Genomic DNA, 21,084 nt, shown 5'->3' with positions numbered 1-21,084 from the left:
AGGTGGATCACCTCAGGTCAGGAATTCAAGACCAACCAGGCCAACATGGTGAAACCCTGTCTCTACTAAAAATACAAAATTAGCTGGGCAAGGTGGCTTGTAATCCCAGCTTGGGGGCCTGAGGCAGGAGAATCAGTTGAACCTGGGAGACTGAGGTTTCAGTGAGCCAACATCACACCACTGCACTCCAGCCTGGGCGACAGAGCGAGACTGTTTCAAAAAAAGAAAAAATAAGAAATCTAGGAGCTGAGAGATCTAGAAAAAGATAAGGTGAGATATGTAAGAGAGAGAAAAAAAAGATCAGACAAGCAGCCAGCCTAGTACCTGGCCCAGAATAAGAACTTCACCCCTGCAGACAAGCAGGGCTGTAAAACGAACAGAGTTGGAAAACACTCTGGAAGTTCCTCAAACTATTATTAAACACAAAGTTACCAGATGAGTCAGCAATTCCACTCTCAGATATGTACCCAAGAGAAATGACGGCAAAACACAGCCACACAAAAACACGGATACAAATGTTCACAGCAGCATCATTCACAACAGCCAAAAAGTGGAGGCAATCCACGTGTTCACGAATGGATAAACAAAATGTGGTCTATCTATGCAATGGAATATTACTTGCCAATGAAAAGGAATGAAGTGCTGATACCCATATCATGGATGAACCCTGAAAACTTTCTGCTTAATGAAAGAAGCCAGTCACTGAAGGCCACACATCGTGTAATTCCATTTACCTGAAATGTCTAGAACAGCCAAATTCATCGACACAGAAAGTAGATTAGTAGCTGAAGGTGGAAGGGGGATTGGAAGTTGATTTTTTTTTTTTTTTTTTTTTGAGAAGAAGTCTCACTCTTATCACCCAGGCTAGAGTGTAGTGGCATGATCTTGGCTTACTGCAACCTCCGCCTCCCGGGTTCAAGTAATTCTCCTGCCTCAGCCTCCTGAGTAGCTAGGATTACAGACGCCTGCCACTACGCCCGGCTAATTTTTGTATTTTATAGTGGAGATGGGGTTTCGCCATTTTGCCCAGTGGTCTCGAACTCCTGCGCTCAGGTGATATGCCTGCCTCAGTCTCCCAAAGTGCTAGGATTACGGACATGAGCTACCATGCCAAGCCTGGAAGTTGATTGCTAAAGGTTGTGAATTTTCTTTTTGGGGTAATGAAAATGTTCTGAAATCAGTCATCATGATAGATGTACAACTCTGTAAATATATTAAAGCCACTGAATTGTGCACTTTTTAATTTATTTTTTGAGATGAGGTCTCGCTCTGTCACCCAGGCTGGAGTGCAGTGGCGCGATCACGGCTCACCACGACCTCGATCTCCTGGGTTCAAGTGGTCTTCCTACCTTGGCCTCCCAAGTAGCTGGGACCACAGGCATGTACTACCACAACTAATTTTTAATTTTTTTTCGGGGGGTGGGGCGCGGAGTCTCACTCTGTGGCCCAGGCTGGAGTGCAGTGGCGTGATCTCAGCTCACTGCAACCTCCACCTCCCAGGTTCAAGCAATTCTCTGCCTCAGCCTCCCGAGTAGCTGGGATTACAGGCGCCCGCCACCATGCCTGGCTTTTTTTGTATTTTTAGTAGAGACAGGGTTTCACCATCTTGGGCAGGCTGGTCTTGAACTCCTAACCTCGTGATCCGCCCGCCTCGGCCTCCTAAAGTGCTGGGATTACAGGCGTGAGCCACTGCGCCTGGCCAATTTTTGATTTTTTTACAGAGACGGGGTCTTGCTTTGTTGCCTAGGCTGGTCTAGAACTCCTGGGCTCAAGCAATCCTCCTGCTCTCAGCCTCCCACAGTGCTGGGATTACAGGCGTGAGCCACCATGCCCAGCCTGAATTGTGCACTTTAAATGGGTACGTTGTTTGGTATATGAATTTTAACCTTAATAAAGCCGTTAAAGAAAATAGCTGAGCGGGTTAAAATTTGATGAGTGTGTGGGTGAAGGGACCTCTCGGAAGTCTCCATGCCTAATGGGTGCTGATGGTGGTGTGTATCCTTTTTTTTTCTTTTTTAAATTTTTTTGAGATGAGGTCTCTCTGTTGCCCAGGCTGGAGTGCAATGGCATGATCTCGGCTCACTGCAACCTCCGCCTCCCAGTTTCAAGCAATTCTTCTGCTTCAGCCTCCTGAGTAGCTGGGATTATAAGCATGCACCAACACGCCCAGCTGATTTTGTATTTTTAGTAGCGACAGGGTTTCACCATGTTAGCCAGGCCGGTCTCAAACTTCCAACCTCAGATGATCCGCTCACCTCGGCCTCCCAAAGGGATTACAGACGTGAGCCACCGTGCCTGGCCCAGATTTAAACTCAGACTCTGTGTTCGTTTTCTGCAGCAGATGAGATGTCTGTCAGTTGCAGAATGTGGGGTATAATCAGCTGTCTGCCCAGCCCTCTTCCACTAGGAAGAGCCTCCTTTACTTCAGTGTGGAGGCAAAGCCAGAGGGCAGACTCTCAGCAGCCACTTTGTACAATGTGTCCTCCTGTGCCCCAGTTACAATGGATTAATTCAAACTTGACTCTGATATCAGAGCTTCATCCTGGACCAGAGATTCCAGCTGCCATCTGGACTGGTCTCTAAGGTAAGAAATTGGGGGCCGGGTGCAGTGGCTCACGCCTGTAATCCCAGCACCTTGGGAGGCTGAGGTGGGCGGATCACAAGGTCAGAAGTATAAGAGCAGCCTGGCCAACATGGTGAAACCCCATCTCTACTAAAAATACAAAAATTAGCCAGGTGTGGTGGCAGGTGCCTGTAATCCCAGCTACTCAGGAGGCTGAGGCACAAGAATCGCTTGAACCCAGGAGGTGGAGGCTGTAGTGAGCCAAGATCACGACACCGCACTCCAGCCTGGGATACAGAGTGAGACCCTGTCTCAAAAAAAAAAAAGAAAGAAAAAGAAAGGCTGGGCACAGTGGCTCACACCTGTAATCCCAGCACTTTGGGAGGCTGAGGGTGGATCACGAGGTCAGGAGTTCAAGACCAGTTTGGCCAACATGGTGAAACCCCGTCTCTACTGAAAATACAAAAATTAGCCGGGCGTTATAGCAGGCGCCTGTAATCCCAGCTACTTGGGAGGCTGAGGGAGAAGAATCACTTGAACCTGTGCGGCAGAGGTTGCCGTGAGCTGAGATCACACCACTGCACTACAGCCTGAGGGACAGAGTGAGACTCCATCTCAAAAAAAAAAAAAAAAAAAAAAAAAAATCGGGGAGCTGGGAGATCAGGAAAAATGATAGGATGAGATAAGTGAGAGACAAAGGAAAAACCACGCAAGCAGAGAGGAAGCAAGACAGAGTGTCTGCTCTGGGTCTGGCTGCTTTTCCGGTTTTAATCCCTTCCTGAGCCTGGCTGTGCATTCCTGCCTCCAAGTTCCATGCAATGCCCTGTGTCTTTATAAGGCATTCCTCCCTCTCTGAGGCTAGCTCCAGTGGGTTTCTGTTGCTTGCCAATTAGAGAACCCTGACATAACTGTAAGTCTGGGCCTTGGGGAGAAGGAGGGAGCGTGAGGGCGTGGGGCTGATACTCACAGAAATCGCTATGCCTGCGCTGGCGGTGGTAGGTGGAAGAGGAACTCCGCTGCCCTTTGCTATGGCTGGTGCCTTTGCTGGAACTTGTTCCATTGGTGGTGTCGCTGGGCGCCCGCACCCGTGCCAGGGCCAGCCCTGGGGCGCCCCGGTCCCCACCCTCCTGCGAGAGGATGACAGGTGAGGCTCTTCTGCACCCCAAGTCCCTCCACCCAGGCATCACGCGTTCCCAAGGGCCCCTGGCGCCCCCTGACCTCAGTCTTCCTGCCCAGCAGGAGGTAGGTGGCGGTCACTTCGTTGTACTTCTGGCTGGTCAAGGCCTCTTTGATTTCTTCCCGTGTGTAGCCCATACCCACCATCACCTCTGGGAGAGGGGGATGGAGAGAAGTTTCAGACTCCCAGAAACTTTACCTTCCATCCATTTCTTTTTTTTGAGACAGGGTGTCACTCTGTCACCCAGGCTGGAGTGCAGTGGCACGATCACAGCTCACTGCAGCCTCGGCCTCCCCAGGCTCTGCTGATCCTCCCACCTCAGTTTTTGTATTTTTAGTAGAGACAGGGTTTTGCTATGTTGTCCAGGCTGGTCTGAAACTCCTGGGCACAAGCAATCCACCCACCTGGGCCTCCCACAGTGCTGGGATTACAGGCATGAGCCACTGCACCTGGCCCACTTCCACCCATTTCTATGTCACTCAGCGGTGTCTGCTCTTTGACCTGTCCAGTACCCATCCTCCCTTCCCAACAGCACGCTGATTTCCTTTGAAAGAACATTCTTTCCGCTCAGATCACGTGGATGGCTCCCCTGCTCCAACCCTAAGGCAGGCGGATAACCCAGGTATGGCTAATCAGTGTGTTCTACACCCAAAGCCACACTGACTGGTTCATTGAAGGCATGTGACCCAGATCTGCTTGCCTCCTGGAGAGCAGCCTGGGAAAAAGCTACCACAGAAAACATTCCCAACAACTGTCTCTGAGCACCTGGATCCAACTGTGCCTGAAGGCTGCCTACTCTATTCATTTTAGTTACGTGGCAGAATAAATTATCTATTTATTTAACTATTAGGTTAAACCATACAAAATTGGTGGTACTGACAATTTTAAACCAAAAAAAAAATGGCAATTTCATATGGTTCAACTTTTTGTTGTGTTCAACCTATTAATATAATTAGGTTGATGCAAAAGTAATTCTGGTTTTGCCATTTAATGGTAAAAACAGTAATTATTATTATTTTAGATAGAATTTTGCTCGTTGCCCAGGGTGGAGTACAGTGGTGCAATCTCAGCTCACTGCAACCTCTGCCTCCCAGATTCAAGCAATTCTCATGCCTCAGCCTCCAGAGGAGCTGGGATTATGGGTGCCCGCCACCACACTCGTCTAATTTTTGTATTCTTAGTAGAGACGAGGTTTCATCATGTTGGCCAGGCTGGTCTCAAACTCCTGACCTCAGGTGATCTGTCAGCCTCAGCCTCCCAAAGTGCTGAGATTATAGGCGTGAGCCACTGCGCCTGACCCTTTTTTCTTTTTTTGAGACATGGTCTCACCCTGTCGCCTGGAGTGCAGTGGCATGATCATAGCTCACTGCAGACTCAAATTGTTGGGCTCAAGGGATCTTCCTACCTCAGCTTGCTGAGTAGCTGAGACTACAGGTACACACCACAACAACCGGCTAATTTTTTATTTTTATTTTTTTGTACAGACAGGGTCTCCCTGTGTTGTCCAGGCTGGTCTCCAACTCCTGGGCTCAAGTGATTCTTCTATCTCAACCTCCCAAAGTGCTGGGATTACAGGCATGAACCACCTCGCCTGGTCTCTTTTTATGTCTTAATATCAAAGCAAACATGAGCTGGGTACAGTGGCTCACAGCTGTGATCTTGGCAATTTGGGAAGCTGAGGCAGGCAGATCACCTGAGGTCAGGAGTTTGAGACCAGCATGGCCAACATGGCAAAACCCTGTCTCTACTAAAAATAACAAAAATTAGCCGGGCATGGCGGCAGGCGCCTGTGGTCCCAGCTACTTCGGAGGCTGAGGCACAAGAATCTCTTGATTCTGGGAGGCGGAGGTTGCAGTGAGCTGAGATTGCACCACTGCACTCCATCCTGGGTGACAGGATGGCTCTCCCTGACCCTCACCGATTCTCTTGGTGTCCCCGAAGTCCTCCTCGGGCTCTGTGTATGGCTTCAACTCCTCACCCTCATAGCCGATGTTGATCCATTTGTCTTTCATGATTTGCTGCAGGCATCAGGAGCAGGGAAGGGGGAAGACAGGTGTCAGAAGGAACCAGAAATCATACAACTTCTGCCCTGCCCCAGACCTCCGAGGCCTAACACCCAGAATTGCGGGCTTCCTAAAAGATAGCGCCTCCTGGGCCTCTCTCTCCCCCACGTCCCCTGCCGGAGCCTCCTGATGCCACCCTCCCTCCTCCGCATCATCTGGGTCCCTGGCACCCTGTAATCATCCTAGGAGCTCATTAGCTAATTACTGGCAAGGCGGGGAGTGGGTGAGCCTGTCGGGGGGGGTGACGTCAGGACAGGCCTGGGAGCTTTTCCCTGGACGGCCTGTCTACCCCCACTCACCAGCACCAGATCTTCGGTGGGCACGGGAGAGGAAAAGTGTGTCAAGAAGGCTTTTGTGGGTGAGGGAAGGCAGAGTTTAGGGGAGTCAGGAGACAAGAAGGGCTCCCGCTGGCTGTGAGGCTGGGCTCACCTCGAGAGTACAGCGTTTAGCTGGGTTCAGCACCAAAAATCTCCGCAGGATGCTCTCACAGTCTGTTGACATGTAGAAAGGGACCCGGTACTTCCCTCTGAGGACTCGCTCCCGCAGCTCCTGCAGGGATGGGGTTACTGGAGGAGGGGGTCTGCCCCACCCCCCACCTATTACACACACACACACACACACACACACACACACACACACACAATCTTTGTCCCAGCCCCTTTGATAGAAGTGACAGAAGCTCTGAGTCCCAGCCCTTGACAAGGTAGGCAAAACCCCATTCCTTTCTCCTGACCTCAGTTCCCTGTCCATAAAATGGGAACATCATACGGACGCTGCAATTAAAAAAAAAAAATTCTTGGCCAGGCGTGGAGGCCAAGACGGGAGTATCGGTTGAGCCCAGGAGTTCAAGAACAGCCTGGGCAACATAGGGAGACCTCCTCTCTACAAAAAAATAAAAAATGACCTGAGCATGGTGGTGCACACCTGTAATCCAAACACTTTGGGAGGCCGAGGGAGGAGGATCGCTTGAACCCAGGAGTTCAAGACCAGCCTGAACAACCAGCCTGTCTCTACAAAAAAAAAAAAAAAAAAAATTTAAGCTACATAACTTTTCATTCAGAGGAAAACTTGCAGAGAAAGTTTATTATCTGGCCAGGCATGGTGGCTCACACTTGTAATCCCAGCACTTTGGGAGGCCAAGACAGGCAGATCGCCTGAGGTCAGGAGTTCGAGACCAGCCTAGCTAACATGGTGAAACCCCATCTCCTCTAAAAATACAAAAATTAGCTGGATGTGGTGGTGGCTGCCTGTAGTCCTAGCTACTTGGGAGGCTAAGGCACAAGAATCACTTAAACTCTCAGGAGGTGGAGGCTGCAGTGAGTTGAGACCACACCACTGCACTCCAGCCTGGGTGACAGGGCAAGATTCTGTCTCAAAAAAAAAAAGGAAGTTTATTCTTTAAGTCAGGTAAGAGGGAGGTAGGTAAGTGAGTCAGCCACTGGGGCCTTAGTCTCCTTATCTGTGAAAGGGATTATAGGACCCACTTCACATGCTTGCTGCCAGGGTACAAGTGAGTTAACATCTGTAAAAATGTGGCCGGGTGCAGTGACTCACGCCTGTAATTCCAGCACTTTGGGAGGCTGAGGCAGGCAGATCACCTGAGGTCAGGAGATCGAGACCAGCCTGGCCAACATGGCGAAACCCCATCCCTACTTAAAAAAAAAAAAAAAAAAAAAAAAAAAATACAAAAATTAGCTGGGTGTGGTAGCAGACGCCTGTAATCCCAGCTACTCGGGAGGCTGAGGCAGGAGATTCACTTGAACCCAGGAGATGGAGGTTGCAGTGAGCCGAGATTGCGCCACTGCACTCCAGCCTGGGCAGCAGAGCAAGACTCTGTCTCAAAAAAAAAAAAAAGAAAATCTGTAAAATGCTTACCACATGCCTGGCCCAGAGCCAGAGAGCATGTAAATATGAGATTCACTCAAGGGGAAGGAGACCCTACCGCCCCTCCTGCCTCCTCATCTCTCCCCTCCCCCAGCCATGCCTGTTGTCCAAAGAGATACACTCCTCAAGGCCATTCATGGATTTATCTGCTGGCTTTCTCTTTAAGGGCCTTTTATGAGAGGCCCTACCAAAGCTGTGAAAAATAAGATAAATCCATGGCTTGGCAGACCAGAGGGAGCTCTTTCCATCTGAATAAAATACCGCAATAGGCCAGGCGTGGTGGCTTATGTCTATAATCCCAGCACTTCGGGAGGCCGAGGTGGAAAGACCGCTTGAGCCCGCGAGTTTGAGACCAGCCTGGGCAACACAGCGAGACTCTGTCTCTACAAAAAATACAAAAATTAGCCAAGTGTGGTGGTACATGCCTGTGGTCCCAGCTACTCGGGAGGCTGAAGCAGGAGGATTGCTTCAGCCCGGGAGGTTGAGGCTGCAGTGAGCTGTGACTGCACCAGTGCACTCCAGCCTGGGTGACTGAGTGAGACCTTGTCTCAAAAAACAAACAAACACAAAAAAAATGAAGGGAGGCAGAAAACAGGTAGGAATGAATTGAGCATCGGGGGTGAACAGGACTCCTTTGGGACAGAGTCCTCTGCTGCGGCATTCTCCTAAAAGGGTTGAAAGATGCCCATGCCTGGGGAGCCTCTGCAGATCATAAAGGGCTATTAATATTTAATTTGGATCACTTTCAGGACACTTACCCCTTAGCAGGCAGTGTTCTAAGTGCTTTATGCATATTACATCCATTTTCACAACGCCGCGAAGCCCGGTTATAACGCCCACTTTCCAGACGAGGAGGTTGAGGCCTGGAGGGGTCTGGTCACTTGCCCCAGGGTTGCACAGCCAGAAAGTGGCAGGGCCTTGGCTCTGCAGCCTGTGCTGTGTGACCACCATGCCACACTGCCTGTCACGTGATGGGGGAGAAGAAGCCACCAGGCCACCACTGCCACCTCCAGCGCAGCTCCCAAGCTTGATGCTGTGGCCAGATGCCTAGCTCCAGCAAAGGGCTTAACATATGCAGATGGGCTGCAAGCAGATGCTTTTTCTTTCTTTCTTTTTTTTTTTTAAAGAGACAGGCTCTTGTTCTGTCACCGAAGCTGGAGTGCAGTGGTGTGATCGTAGTTCGCTGTAGCCTGGAACTCCTGGGCTCAAGCAATTCTCCCACCTCAGCATCCCAAGTAGCTGGGACTACAGGCATGCACCACAATGCCCGGCTAATTTAAAAAATATTTTTTGTAGAGATGGGGTCTTGAAATGTTGCCCAGGCTGGTATCAAACTCTTTTTATTTTTTTGAGATGGAGTCTTGCTCTGTCGTCCAGGCTGGAGTGCAGGGGCGCAATCTCGGCTCACTGGAGTCTCTGCCTCCCAGGTTCAAGTGATTCTCCTGGATCAGTCTCCCGAGTAGCTGGGTCTACAGGCACGTGCCACCACGCCTGGCTACTTTTTGTATTTTTAGTAGAGATGGGGTTTCACCGTGTTGGCCAGGCTGGTCTCAAACTCTTGACCTCCAGGGATCTGCCCGCCTTGGCCACCCAAGGTGCTGGGATTACAGGCATGAGCCACCACATCTGTCCTGAATACTCTTAATGTCTTCATCTTACAGGTGGGGAAACTGAGGTTCAGAAAAGGACATGTCCAAGGTCACTCAGAAAGGAAATGACAGAGCTAGAACCTGCCTCTTCTCAGCTGTGTGCCTCCTTTGCACAGCAAGGCCTGGGGTGCCTGGTGGGGACACCAGGACAGCAGAAAGTGATAAGGGCCTGGGGCAGGTAAGACATTGGCCTGGCCCTTCAAAAAGGTCTCTTAGCTTCATGCTTGAGGCTCAGAAAAATTATTCTGTGACAGCACCTCCCCACCCCAGGCTTCAGCTACGGCCAGAGTGTCAGAGGCTGTTTTGTTTGTTTGTTTTGTTTTGTTTTTTTGAGACAGAGTCTTGCTCTGTCATCCAGGCTGGAGTGCAGTGGTGTGATCTCAGCTCACTACAACCTCTGCCTCCCTGGTTCAAGTGATTCTCCTGCCTCAGCCTCCCGAGTAGCTGGGATTACAGGCGCGTGCCACCACGCACAGCTAATTTTTGTGTTTTTAGTAGAGACGAGGTTTCACCATGTTGGCCAGGCTGGTCTTGAACTCCTGACCTCAGGTGAACGGCCCACCTCAACCTCCCAAAGTGCTGAGATTACAGGCCTGAGCCACCATGCACCACCAGAAAGCTGTCTTGAATGAGCACTTTGCATCCCTGATCTCAGCCAGTCCTTAAAAATCACTGCCACAAGGTTGGTATCATTTTTTTTTTTTTTTTTTTTTTTTTTTTGAGACGGAGTCTCGCTCTGTTGCCCAGGCTGGAGTACAGTGGCGAGATCTCCGCTCACTCCAAGCTCCATCTCCTGGGTTCATGCCATTCTCCTGCCTCAGCCTCCCGAGTGGCTGGGATTACAGGCGCCCGCCACCACGCCCGGCTAATTTTTTGTATTTTTAGAAGAGACGGGGTTTCAGCATGTTAGCCAGGATGGTCTCGATCTCCTGACCTCGTGATCCACCTGTCTTGGCCTCCCAAAGTGCTGGGATTACAGGTGTGAACCACTGCGCCCGGCCCACAGGGTTGGTATCTTTATGATCTTCACTGAACAGCAGGTGAGACTGAGGCTTAGAGGGGCTGGCTATTTGGCCAAGGCCACTGTGAAGAAGGGACTCCCTCCTCTTCATCACTCAGGGTTCCGCTTTGATGGTCTGTCCTCTGCAAGTATTTCCCTGACTTTCCAATTTCAGATCACAGTACAGGCTCCTCACGGGCCACGCAGAGCAGGACAGAGCATCCCAGCTGCAGAATTCCTGCCCCAGTGCACCCCCGATTCCAATCGAGAGGAAACACCAGGCAACCCAAATTGAAGGACGTTCTGCAAAATTAACTGGCCTGAACTAATCGATAATGTCAATGTCACGAAAGACAAAAGAGAGGCTGAGAACTGTTCCGGATGAAAGGAGACACAAGAGATGGCGCAGCTAAATGCAACGTGGGGACCCGAGCGGATCCCTGACTGGGAAAAAAAAATAGCTGCCAAAGATATTCCTGGGATGATGGATGAAATCTGAGTACGGGCCATGGTGTAGAGGTCAGGATTATACCACTGCTGTATTTCCTGTATGTCACCATCAACAGGAGAACGCCCCTGGTCTAAGGAGATAACCCGCTGTCGCCTTTAGGGATAAAAGGACACAGCATCTGCAACTAACTGTCAAATGCCCCATCAATGCCGATGAGGGCAGCAAAGATCATGTGCAAATACAGACAGATAGAGCAAATGTGGACACAGGCCAGCGATTGTGAAGCTCCTGAAACATACCATGTATTATTTGCTCTATTGTTGCAACTTTTCTGTAGATTGGCAATCGTTCAAAATAAAAAGTTCAAAGGGGAAAAAAAAAAGCAAGCAACAACTCAGCCCACACCTCCCATCTCCTTACAGCATTCCCCCCCTCCCCGCATAGCACAGGCCAGCATCTGATATCATATCTAGTTTGCTTATTTGTTTTGTTAGCTGCCTGGCCCCAGTAGGAATGTTAGTCTGGGAAGACAGGAATTGTTTTGTTCGAAGCGAAGTGCACAATTCGATGGTTTTTAGTATATGCACGGAGTTGCACAATCATTACTACATTCAATTTTATTTATTTTTTTTTTGAGACAGAGTCTCGCTCTGTCGCCCAGGCTGGAGTGCAGTGGCACAATCTTGACTCACTGCAACCTCTGCCTCCCAGGTTCAAGTGATTCTCCTGCCTCAGCCTCTCCAGTAGCTGGGATTACAGGTGCCCGCCACCACACCCGGTTAATTTTTGTATTTTTAGTAACGACAGGGTTTTACCATGTTGGCCAGGCTGGTCTTGAACTCCTGACCTCGGGTGATCCGCCCGCCTCGGCCTCCCAAAGTGCTGGGAATATAGGTGTGAGCCATCAGGCCGGCCACTACATTCAATTTTAGAACATTTTTCCTCACCTCAAAAGAAACTCAATACCCTTTAGCAATCAACCTCCAACTCGCTCCTCCCCGCCAGCCTCAGGCAACCAGTAATCTACTTTCCGTCTCTATGGATTTGCCTATTCTGGACATTTCACATTAATGGAATCATACACTCTGTGGCCTGATGTGACTGGCTTCTGTCACTTAGCACAATGTTTTCAAGGTTCACCCACAGCGTAGCATATATGAGGGCAGGGTTTGTTTGTTTTTTAATTTCTTTTTGGAGATAGGGTCTCCCTCTGTCACCCAGGTTGGAGTGCAGTGGCACGATCTCAGCTCACTGCAGTCTTGATCTCCCAGGTTCAAGTGATCCTCCCGCGTCAGCCTCCCAAGTAGCTGGGACTACAGGCGTGCGCCATTATGCCCGGTTAATTTTTGTATTTTTTGTAGAGGCAGCGTCTCCCTATGTTGCCCAGGCTAGTCTCGAACTCTCAGGCTCAAGTGAGTCTCCCGCCTCTGCCTCCCAAAGTGCTGGGATTATAGGCATGAGCCACCGCACCCGGCCAAGCAGGAGTTTTTGCCTCTCTTGTTCTCGCCTTACATGCAAAGCCCAAAACAGCCTGACAGAGAAGTGGGCCATAAATATTAGCTCAGTGAACGGATGAGTCAGGATTTGAACTCAAGCCTGTCGGCTGCAAAGATCATGCCCTTAACCCCAGCGTGGCACGGTCCATTCGGCTGGCCTCACTGCAGAGGGGACTTGAATCCTGCCCATCCCCCGTCTTCCCATGAGAACTCAGGCCAGTCCCACCACTGAGGCCCTCTGCAGGGGAGGTGTGGGGGGGATAGAGGCCTGACTGTGGGGAGGGGCTGATGCCCCCACACCCAGCCCCTCCCGGTACCTTGAGGTTGTGCCCGTCGAAGGGCAGGGAGCCGCTGACGAGGGTGTACAGGATGACTCCCAGGCTCCAGATGTCCACCTCTGGCCCATCGTACTTCTTGCCCTGAAACAGCTCCGGGGCGGCATATGGGGGGCTCCCGCAGAACGTGTCCAGCTTTGAGCCCAGCGTGAACTCGTTGCTGAAGCCAAAGTCAGCAATCTTGATGTTGGCCTCGGCATCCAGCAAGAGGTTCTCAGCCTGCAGGGAGAGAAGGAGAGGGCGGAAAGTGGGACTCAAGGCCAAAGCCCTTCATGGACGTGGGAAGCAGACAGGAGCACAGGCTCTAGGGCTGGCCCACAGGGATCAACTCTTGGGCCTGTCCTTTACTGTCTGCCCGACCTTAGGTAGTGACTTTACCTCACTGAGCCTCAGTTTCCTCATCCATAGAATGGGGATAATCTTAGTCCCTATTTCATAGAGTAGTTTGAGAATTATGAGTTAATCCACATAGAAAATCTAGCACAGGCTGGACACAGTGGCTCACGCCTATAATCCCAGCACTTTGGGAGGCCAAGGCAGGTGGATCGCTTGAGGTCAGGAGTTCAAGGTCAGTCTGGCCAGCATGGTGAATCCCCGTCTCTACTAAAAATACAAAAATTGGGCTGGACACGGTGGCTCACGCCTATAATCCCAGGACTTTGGGAAGCCGAGGTGGGCAGATCACCTGAGGTCGGGAATTCGAGACCAGCCTGACCAACATGGAGAAACCCTGTCTCTACTAAAAATACAAAATTAGCCGGGCGTGGTGGCACATGCCTATAATCCCAGCTACTCGGGAGGCTGAGGCAGGAGAATTGCTTGAACCCAGGAGGTGGAGGTTGCAGTGAGCCAAGATCACACCATTGCACTCCAGCCTGGGCAACAAGAGCAAAACTCCGTCTCAAAAAAAACATAAAGATAAAAATTAGCTGGGCATGGCGGTGTGCGCCAGTAGTCCCAGGTACTCAGGAGGCTGAGGCACAAAAATTGCTTGAACCTGGGAGGCAGAGGTTGCACTGAGCTGAGACTGTGCCACTGCACTCCAGCCTGGGCAACAGAGTGAGAACTTGTCTCAAAAAAAAAAAAAAGAAAAGCTAGAACAGTATTTCATACCCAGTGAACACTATGTAATATCACTATTACCCCGTGTGGTCTGTAGATCTAGGGCTCTTCAGGTAATCTCCTGCCCCTCTTGGAGCCTCAAGTTACCCAGCAGAAACAAAATAAGGCCTGATTGCTCAAGACCCAGGAAAATGAAAGCAATAATCTAATCCTGGTTGCGTATCTACCATGCACTGGGCTCTGTGGACTATCAATTGTAACAGTGTCCGTCTGCATAATGTGAAGGTGAAACTATAGACTCTTGGAGAATTCCAGCTGCAAATCCCAGCTCCATCACTCACTCGCTGTGTGAACTTTAGGTGGGTTACCAGACCTCTCTGTGCCTCAGTTTCCTTGTATGTAAACTGAGGGTGATCCCGACACCTGCCTCAAGCACGGTTGTGGGTTTAAGCGTAAAGTGCTCACAGCGGCCCCTAGAACGTAGTCAGTGATCAGTAAACATTTCATGGCCGGGCACGGTAGCTCACACCTGTAATCTCAGCACTTTGGGAGGCCAAGGCAGGCAGATCTCCTGAGGTCAGGAGTTCGAGACTAGCTTGGGCAACATGGTGAAACCCCGTCTCTACTAAAAATACAAAAATCAGCCAGGCGTGGTGGCGGGCGCCTGTAATCCCAGCAACTTGGGAGGCTGACGCAGGAGAATCGCGTGAGCTGAGATTGCATCACTGTACTCCAGCCTGGGCAACACAGCGAGACTCCATCTCAAAAATACATGAATAAATAAATAAATAAACGTTTTGTATTGTTACAAAGTTTTGTCTATTTTTTTGCGGCATGCGGTCTTGCAATTGCCATTTCACCGGGGAGGAAACAGAAGCTCTGGGAGGCCACCGGGGAGGAAACAGAAGCTCTGGGAGGCCACATCTCATGCCCATTGCGAGAAAGCAGCAGAACTAGAATCTAAACAAGACCACCCATTTCCACAGTGTGCGGAGGAAGAAGCCTCCAGCCTCTTGATTACAAACAGAGGCACAGCTCCACCTTTCAAAATGTCACCCGCGTCTGGCCCATCCCAACCGCGGTCCTTCCCTCGCCCAGGTCACCAACATCCCTGGCTTCCTCCCAGGTCTCCCTATGTCTCCTGGTTTATTTCTGGACCACTCTTCCCCAGCTCCTCCCCAATAAAGGCCCAAACCCTACAAAGACACACCACAGAGCTCCTCCCTAAACCTGAATCTAATCGCATCTGCCTTGCTCAGGGCTTACTTTTTAAAATTTTTTTATTTTTGCAATGGAGTCTCACTCTGTCACCCAGGTTGGAGTGCAGTGGCACGATCTCGGCTCACTGTAACCTCTTCCTCCTCGGTTCAAGCAAGTCTCCGGCCTCAGCCTCCTGAGTAGCTGGGACTACAGGCGCCCACCACCACACCCAGCTATTTTTTTTTATTTTTAGTAGAGACGAGGTCTCGCCATGTTGGCCAGGCTGGTCTCGAACTCCTGACCTCAGGTGATCCGCCCACCTCGGCCTCCCAAAAAGTGCTGAGATTACAGGTGTGAGCCGCCACGCCAGGCCAGGGATTACATTTCTTTTCCTGCCATTTGAGGCTCTGCAATCCAGCCCCAAGGTCACATTTGGGTTGGTCCCCTTGGTTGGTACCCCTGGTGTACTAATAGGACTCCAAAACTCGTGTTAGCTGCTTTGGGGACCCTCCACCGGGGGCGTACAACCTCCAGGTTAATCATGGAAGCCTCTAAGGTGCTACCTCCAGGGCCGTGTGGAGGGATACCCTAGCCCAGCGGAAGAAGTGAAGAAGGGTTAGCACTTCAACTTCTACAGCAATTTGTTTTTTGTTTTCATTTTGTATTATTTTTCTTTTTTTCAGATTAGAGACAGGGTCTTGCTCTGTTGCCCAGGTTGGAATGCAGTGGCGCGATCATGGCTCACTGCAGCCTCAACCTCCTGGGCTCAAGGGATCCTCCTGCCTCAGCCTCCTGAGTAGCTGAGACCACAGGCATACTAGCTAATTTTTTTCTTTTTTGAGATGGAGTCTTGCTCTGTTGTCCAGTCTGGAGTGCATTGGCGCGATCTTGGCACACTGCAACCTCCACCTCCCAGGTTCAAGCAATTCTCATGCCTAAGCCTCTCAAGCAGCTGGAATTACAGGCACGCGCCACGACGTCCAGCTAATTTTTGTATTTTTAGTAGAGATGGAGTTTCACCGTGTTGCCCAGGTTGGTCTCGAACTCCTGGCCTCAAGTCATCTTCCTGCCTAGGCCTCCCAAAGTGCTGGGACAGGTGAGAGCCACCGCGCCCAGCCAAGCTAATTTTTTACAATTATTTTTTGTAGAGATCGGGTTTTGCTGTGTTGCCCAGGCTGTTTTCGAACTTCTGGGCTCAAGCAATCCTCCCACCGCAGCCTCCCAAAGTGCTGGGATTACAGATGTGAGACTGCGCCTGGTCCTCCATAGGAATTTGACTGTGGAATTTCTTTAGAATCTAATAATAGCTTTTAAAATGGGGTTTGTGGCTGGGCACAGTGGCTCAGACCTGTAATCCCAGCACTTTAGGGAGGCCAAGGCGGGCAGATCACCTGAGGTCAGGAGTTTGACACCAGCCTGGCCAACGTGGTGAAACCCCGTCTCTACTAAAAATACAAAAATTAGCCGGGCATAGTGGTGCCCACCTGTAATCCCAGCAACTCAGAAGGCTGAGGCAGGAGAATCTCTTGAGGCCAGGAGTTCGAGACCAGCCTGGACAACAGAGTGAGATCCCTTGTCTACAAAAAAATTAAAAACTAGCCAGGCTTCGTGGCTCACACCTGTGGTTCCAGCTACTCAGGAGGCTGAGGTGGGAGAACTATTTGAGCCCAAGAGGTTGAGGCTACAGTGAGCTGTGATGGAACCATCACGCTTCAGCATGGGCAACAAAAAAACAAAACAAAACAACAAAACCAACCCAGTCCTTCCTCATAGATAGTTCCATAAGCACTTCCTTAAAGCACTTAGGATGCCGCCTAGCACACAGGTGCTCACAAAATGACAGTCAAGACAACCGGATTTGAGCCAACCAAACGTTCAGCCACCTGGTCTTGGAGCGCGAGGTCTGAGACATGCAGTGGAAGGTGTGGAATGCGGACCCTGGGGCCACAGGTACTCGAGGAGGCTGCCTGGCTCGGCTCCTACAGATAGCTGGGCTGGAGCCCTGTTGAGTCCCTTCCTGCCTGGTACTGGCCAACGTGGCTTTTCTCGCAAAGCCCCTTCTCAGACTGGACACGGTGGCTCACATCTGTAATCCCAGCACTCTGGGAGACCGAGGCAGGTGGATCACCTGAGGTCAGGAGTTCAAGACCAAGCCTGGCCAACATGGTGAAACCCCGTCTCTACTAAAAATACAAAAATAGCTGGGCATGGTGACAGGTACCTGTGATCTCAGCTACTTGGGAGGCTGAGGCAGGAGAATCGCCTGAACCCGGGAGGTGGAGGTTGCAGCGAGCCGAGATGGGGCCACTACACTCCAGCCTGGGCAACTACAGTGTGAGACTCCATGTCAACAACAAAAATAAAAATGAAGCCCCTTCTCAAGTTCTCAGATTCCAGGCCGGGCGCAGTGGCTCATGCCTGTAATCCCAGCACTTTGGTAGGCTCAGGCGGGCAGATCACAAGGTCAGGAGATCAAGACCATCCTGGCTAACACGGTGAAACCCTGTCTCTACTAAAAATATAAAAAATTAGCCGGGTGTGGTGGCGTGCGCCTGTAGTCCCGGCTACTTGGGAGGCTGAGGCAGGAGCATGTCGTGAACCCGGGAGGCGGAGCTTGCAGTGAGCGGAGATCGCGCCACTGCACTCCAGCCTGGGTGACAGAGCGAGGCTCCGTCTCAAAAAAAAAAAAAAAAAGTTCTCAGATTCCTGTGACTCTGGGACCCTGCGGGCAGAGTGACTCTGGGGCTCTGCAACCTAAATCCTCAAGGAGTCCTGAATGTCCTAAGGTCGGAGGATGCCAAGGTCCCAAAGGCTCTGAGAGCGACAAACCCCTTATCATGTCCCAGCGTCCTTATCCAACAGCCCTGTAGCATCCAGGGCCGTTCTGGGACACTTTGTTTCTCTCTGCTTTGTTCACTCCTCCCGTCCCCTCCTCCCCATCCGCTCCCCCATCTGCTAGCCTTGTTTCTGCCACAAAAGCTTGGGAAAGGGTCAAGGGGGTGCTGGGTGTGGAGGGAGGAGCAGGAGGAGAAAAGGGCTGGAGGAATTTGCTGGAGGCCACGGGAACCGTGGAGGGGTGGGGGCAGGGAGAAGTGTGTAGGCTGAGCTGGGGTCCCCGAGATCACAGCGGGCTGGGGGCTTACCTTCAGGTCCCTGTGGACGATATTTTTCTGGTGACAATAGTGCACAGCCGAGACAATCTGGGACGGAGGGGAAGGTTGGTTACTTGTGGCTCCTAAAACCCTCAGCCTCCCTCAGTGGACTGTGAAACCACTCACAACTGGGCCCCGGGCCTCCCCAAGGCACAGCCCAAGACTTGGGGCCTCGCACCCTGATTCAGTCACAGCAAGAGGTGCCCGTGGAACCTGGGCAGACACACGCCTCCCCCAGGACACCCCCATGCCCAAGGATGTCGGAACCAAGGCATGGGGACCAGCCTCTCTTGACCTTCACATCTCAAAACTCCCATGAGGATATCCCATACCTGCAGATAGACAGGCCGCCCCAACTCACCAGGGCTTATGGCCCTTGAGTTCAGGACAGCAGCGTCAAGGCAGCTGGACAGTCCCGAAGAGACACCCTCACACCTGCACATCTTCTTACCCCACACACCTGGCACCCTCACACCTGCACATCTGCTTACCCCTCACGCCCCGGCATCCTCACACCCGCATCTCCTCTTACCCCACACACCTGGCACCCTCACACCCGCACATCTGCTTACCCCTCACACCCCAGCACCCTCACACCCACATCTCCTCTTTCCCTACACCTGCGCACCCTCACACCTGCATCTCCTCTTACCCCACACCTGGGCACTCTCACACCCGCATCTCCTCTTACCCCACACCTGGGCACCCTTATACCTGCACATCTTCTTATCCCACATACCTGGGCACCCTCACACCTGCATGTCCTCTTACTCCACACCTGGCCCCCTACCACACTCTTACACACCTGGGTGTCCTCACTACCACACACCTGGAAACACATACATCTGGGCACTCGCACACCCGCGCACCCACATACCGGCATGCCCTAGTACCTACAAGCCTACACAACCACCCCTCAGCCCTCTCCTGCCTGTCTACCTGGGGTGCCCTATACCCTCTTCCCCACACACCTACATACCTACATACCTGGGTACCCACATAGCTACTGCCCACACATCTTTTGAATCACACTCCGGCACACTCACACCTGGCACCCTGGCACCTTCGTGCCCCCATCACCCACACACCTATGCGCTGGGCACACCCACATGCCCTACACATGCAACACCGGCCCACCGGGGCGCCTTCATGCCCAAACATCCTCTCACCCACCCAACAGGGCACCTGCAAACCTACATCCGGATGCCCTCACATCTGAGCAACTGTACGCCCAGCACACCCAGCTCTGCACCTTCACCCCTACCCAGACTTAAGCCCCGCCTCCAGGTCGCTGGACAGCCCAAACCATGTCCAGCTCTTGTACACCCTCCCAGGGACCCAGGCACCCCGTCAGCCCCACCCTCAGCCCTGCCCCAACCTGTCGGAACTTGGCTCGAGCTTCCTTCTCCTTCATGCGGCCATGTGACACGAGGTAGTCAAACACTTCTCCTGTAGGGCAGAGGCCGAGTGGGGTCAGGGTCAGGTGTGGGGGCGGGGGGGGGGGGTGGCACAGGGGCAGGGCGGAGAGGGTGGGCAGCTCACCGGCACTTGCATACTCCATCACCAGGTACAGCGTCTTCTCAGTCTCAATCACCTCAAAGAGCTTCACTACAATGGTTGGGAACAGTGTAGAGCGTTAGGGAGAAAGGGCCCCTCCTAATCTGTCCTCAGTAACTATGCAAATGTGCCAACCATAACACCCCCTGCCCAACTCAAGAACACTCAATGGCTCCCTACTGACAGCAAGATTTTCCAAACTCCTCAGCCCGCCTCTACCACCCTTTCCACTTTCGTTTTTTTTTTTTGAGACGGAGTTTTGCTCTTGTTGCCCAGGCTGGAGTGCAATGGCGCGATCTCTGCTAACCCTCCCAGGTTCAAGCAATTCTGCCGCAGCCTCCCGAGTAGCTGGGATTACAAGCATGCGCCACCACACCCGGCTAATTTTGTATTTTTAATAGATACGGGGTTTCTCCATGTTGGTCAGGCTGGTCTCGAACTCCCAACCTCAGGTGATCCACCCGCCTCGGCCTCCCAAAGTGCTGGGATTACAGACGTGAGCCACCGCGCCCAGCCACCCTTTCCACTTTCTCTCTCACATGAATGTCAGCTCCATGAGGCCAGAGATTTGTGTCTTGTTTTCTTCCCTGTTGTGTCCCCAGGGTCCGGCACATAGCGGCCACTCAATCAATAATTACTGAGTAAATGAATGAATGAATGAACAAATGCTGCAGCCACATCCAGGCGAAGCTAAACTCCGCTTCTCTCCCTAAAGACCCCTCTCTCCCGCCTCTGCCCAATGATAATGACAGTGAGGATGTTGATGCTGGTGGAAATAATTGGACCGAGTCCCACAGCTCAGCCCAAACTAAGCATTTTGGATGCATGATCTTTGTCAATCCTCACAATGACCTGGTAATAGGCCCTCTTATCACCCCTACTCCAGAAGAGAAAATAGAGGCTCAAAGAGGTTAAGTGACTTGCCCAAGGTCACACAGCAGTGATGCAACTATGAGAAACCAGGTCTCTAACCCTTTTTTTTTTTTTTTTTTTTTTTTGAGACGAAGTCTTGCTTTACTGCCCAGGCTGGGGTACAGTGGTGAGATCTCGGCTCACTCCAACTTCTGGCTCCTGGGCTCAAGCAATTCTCCTGCCTCAGCCTCCCGAGTAGCTGGGATTACAGGCGCCCGCCACCATGCCCTGCTAATTTTTGTATTTTCAGTAGAGACAGGGTTTCACCATGTTGGTCAGACTGGTGTTGAACTCCTGACCTCAAGTGATCCACCCGCCTCGGCCTCCCAAAGTGCTGGGATTACAGGAGTGAGCCGCTGCGCCTGGCGGGTCTCGAACTATTCTAACCACTGCCACCACCCCCAACTCTTTTGCAAGTGTTCCAGTTGGTGGCCTGCCCCTGCTCCCGTTCCCTCCTCACCGATGTTGGGGTGGTTTAGGCCCTTCATGATGCGGACTTCTCGGAACAGCTGGGCGTGGCCAGAAAGGAAGACAGAGGAGAGTGAGGGTGGGTGGCTTGGGGGATCCTTTCCCCAGCCGGGCC

At 51.7% G+C, this 21,084-nt stretch overlaps 1 protein-coding gene across 3 annotated transcripts in view; it reads right to left on the bottom strand.

Moving 5' to 3' along the window:
* The window catches only part of MARK4 (microtubule affinity regulating kinase 4), a 52,985-nt gene that overhangs the window by 19,919 nt on the left and 11,982 nt on the right, over nt 1-21,084 (bottom strand). For 2 of the 3 annotated variants that reach the window (XM_063658137.1, XM_054463667.2), the window contains exons 4-12: nt 20,962-21,010; nt 19,575-19,640; nt 19,411-19,481; nt 18,024-18,080; nt 12,601-12,837; nt 6,233-6,352; nt 5,659-5,758; nt 3,782-3,891; nt 3,531-3,690 (exon numbers count right to left, since the gene is read on the bottom strand). In XM_063658137.1, the coding sequence (XP_063514207.1) occupies nt 3,531-3,690; nt 3,782-3,891; nt 5,659-5,758; nt 6,233-6,352; nt 12,601-12,837; nt 18,024-18,080; nt 19,411-19,481; nt 19,575-19,640; nt 20,962-21,010 (970 nt within the window). Of the gene's footprint in view, nt 1-3,530; nt 3,691-3,781; nt 3,892-5,658; nt 5,759-6,232; nt 6,353-12,600; nt 12,838-18,023; nt 18,081-19,410; nt 19,482-19,574; nt 19,641-20,128; nt 20,166-20,961; nt 21,011-21,084 lie in introns of those variants that run through there. The other variant, XM_063658138.1, reaches the window with a different exon arrangement.

This window comes from Pongo pygmaeus, chromosome 20 (assembly GCF_028885625.2).
Source record: "Pongo pygmaeus isolate AG05252 chromosome 20, NHGRI_mPonPyg2-v2.0_pri, whole genome shotgun sequence".
NCBI classification, from domain to species: domain Eukaryota; kingdom Metazoa; phylum Chordata; class Mammalia; order Primates; family Hominidae; genus Pongo; species Pongo pygmaeus.
The sequence above is the reverse complement of the archived record's forward strand: the minus strand, read 5'-3'. Positions and strand labels throughout refer to the sequence as shown.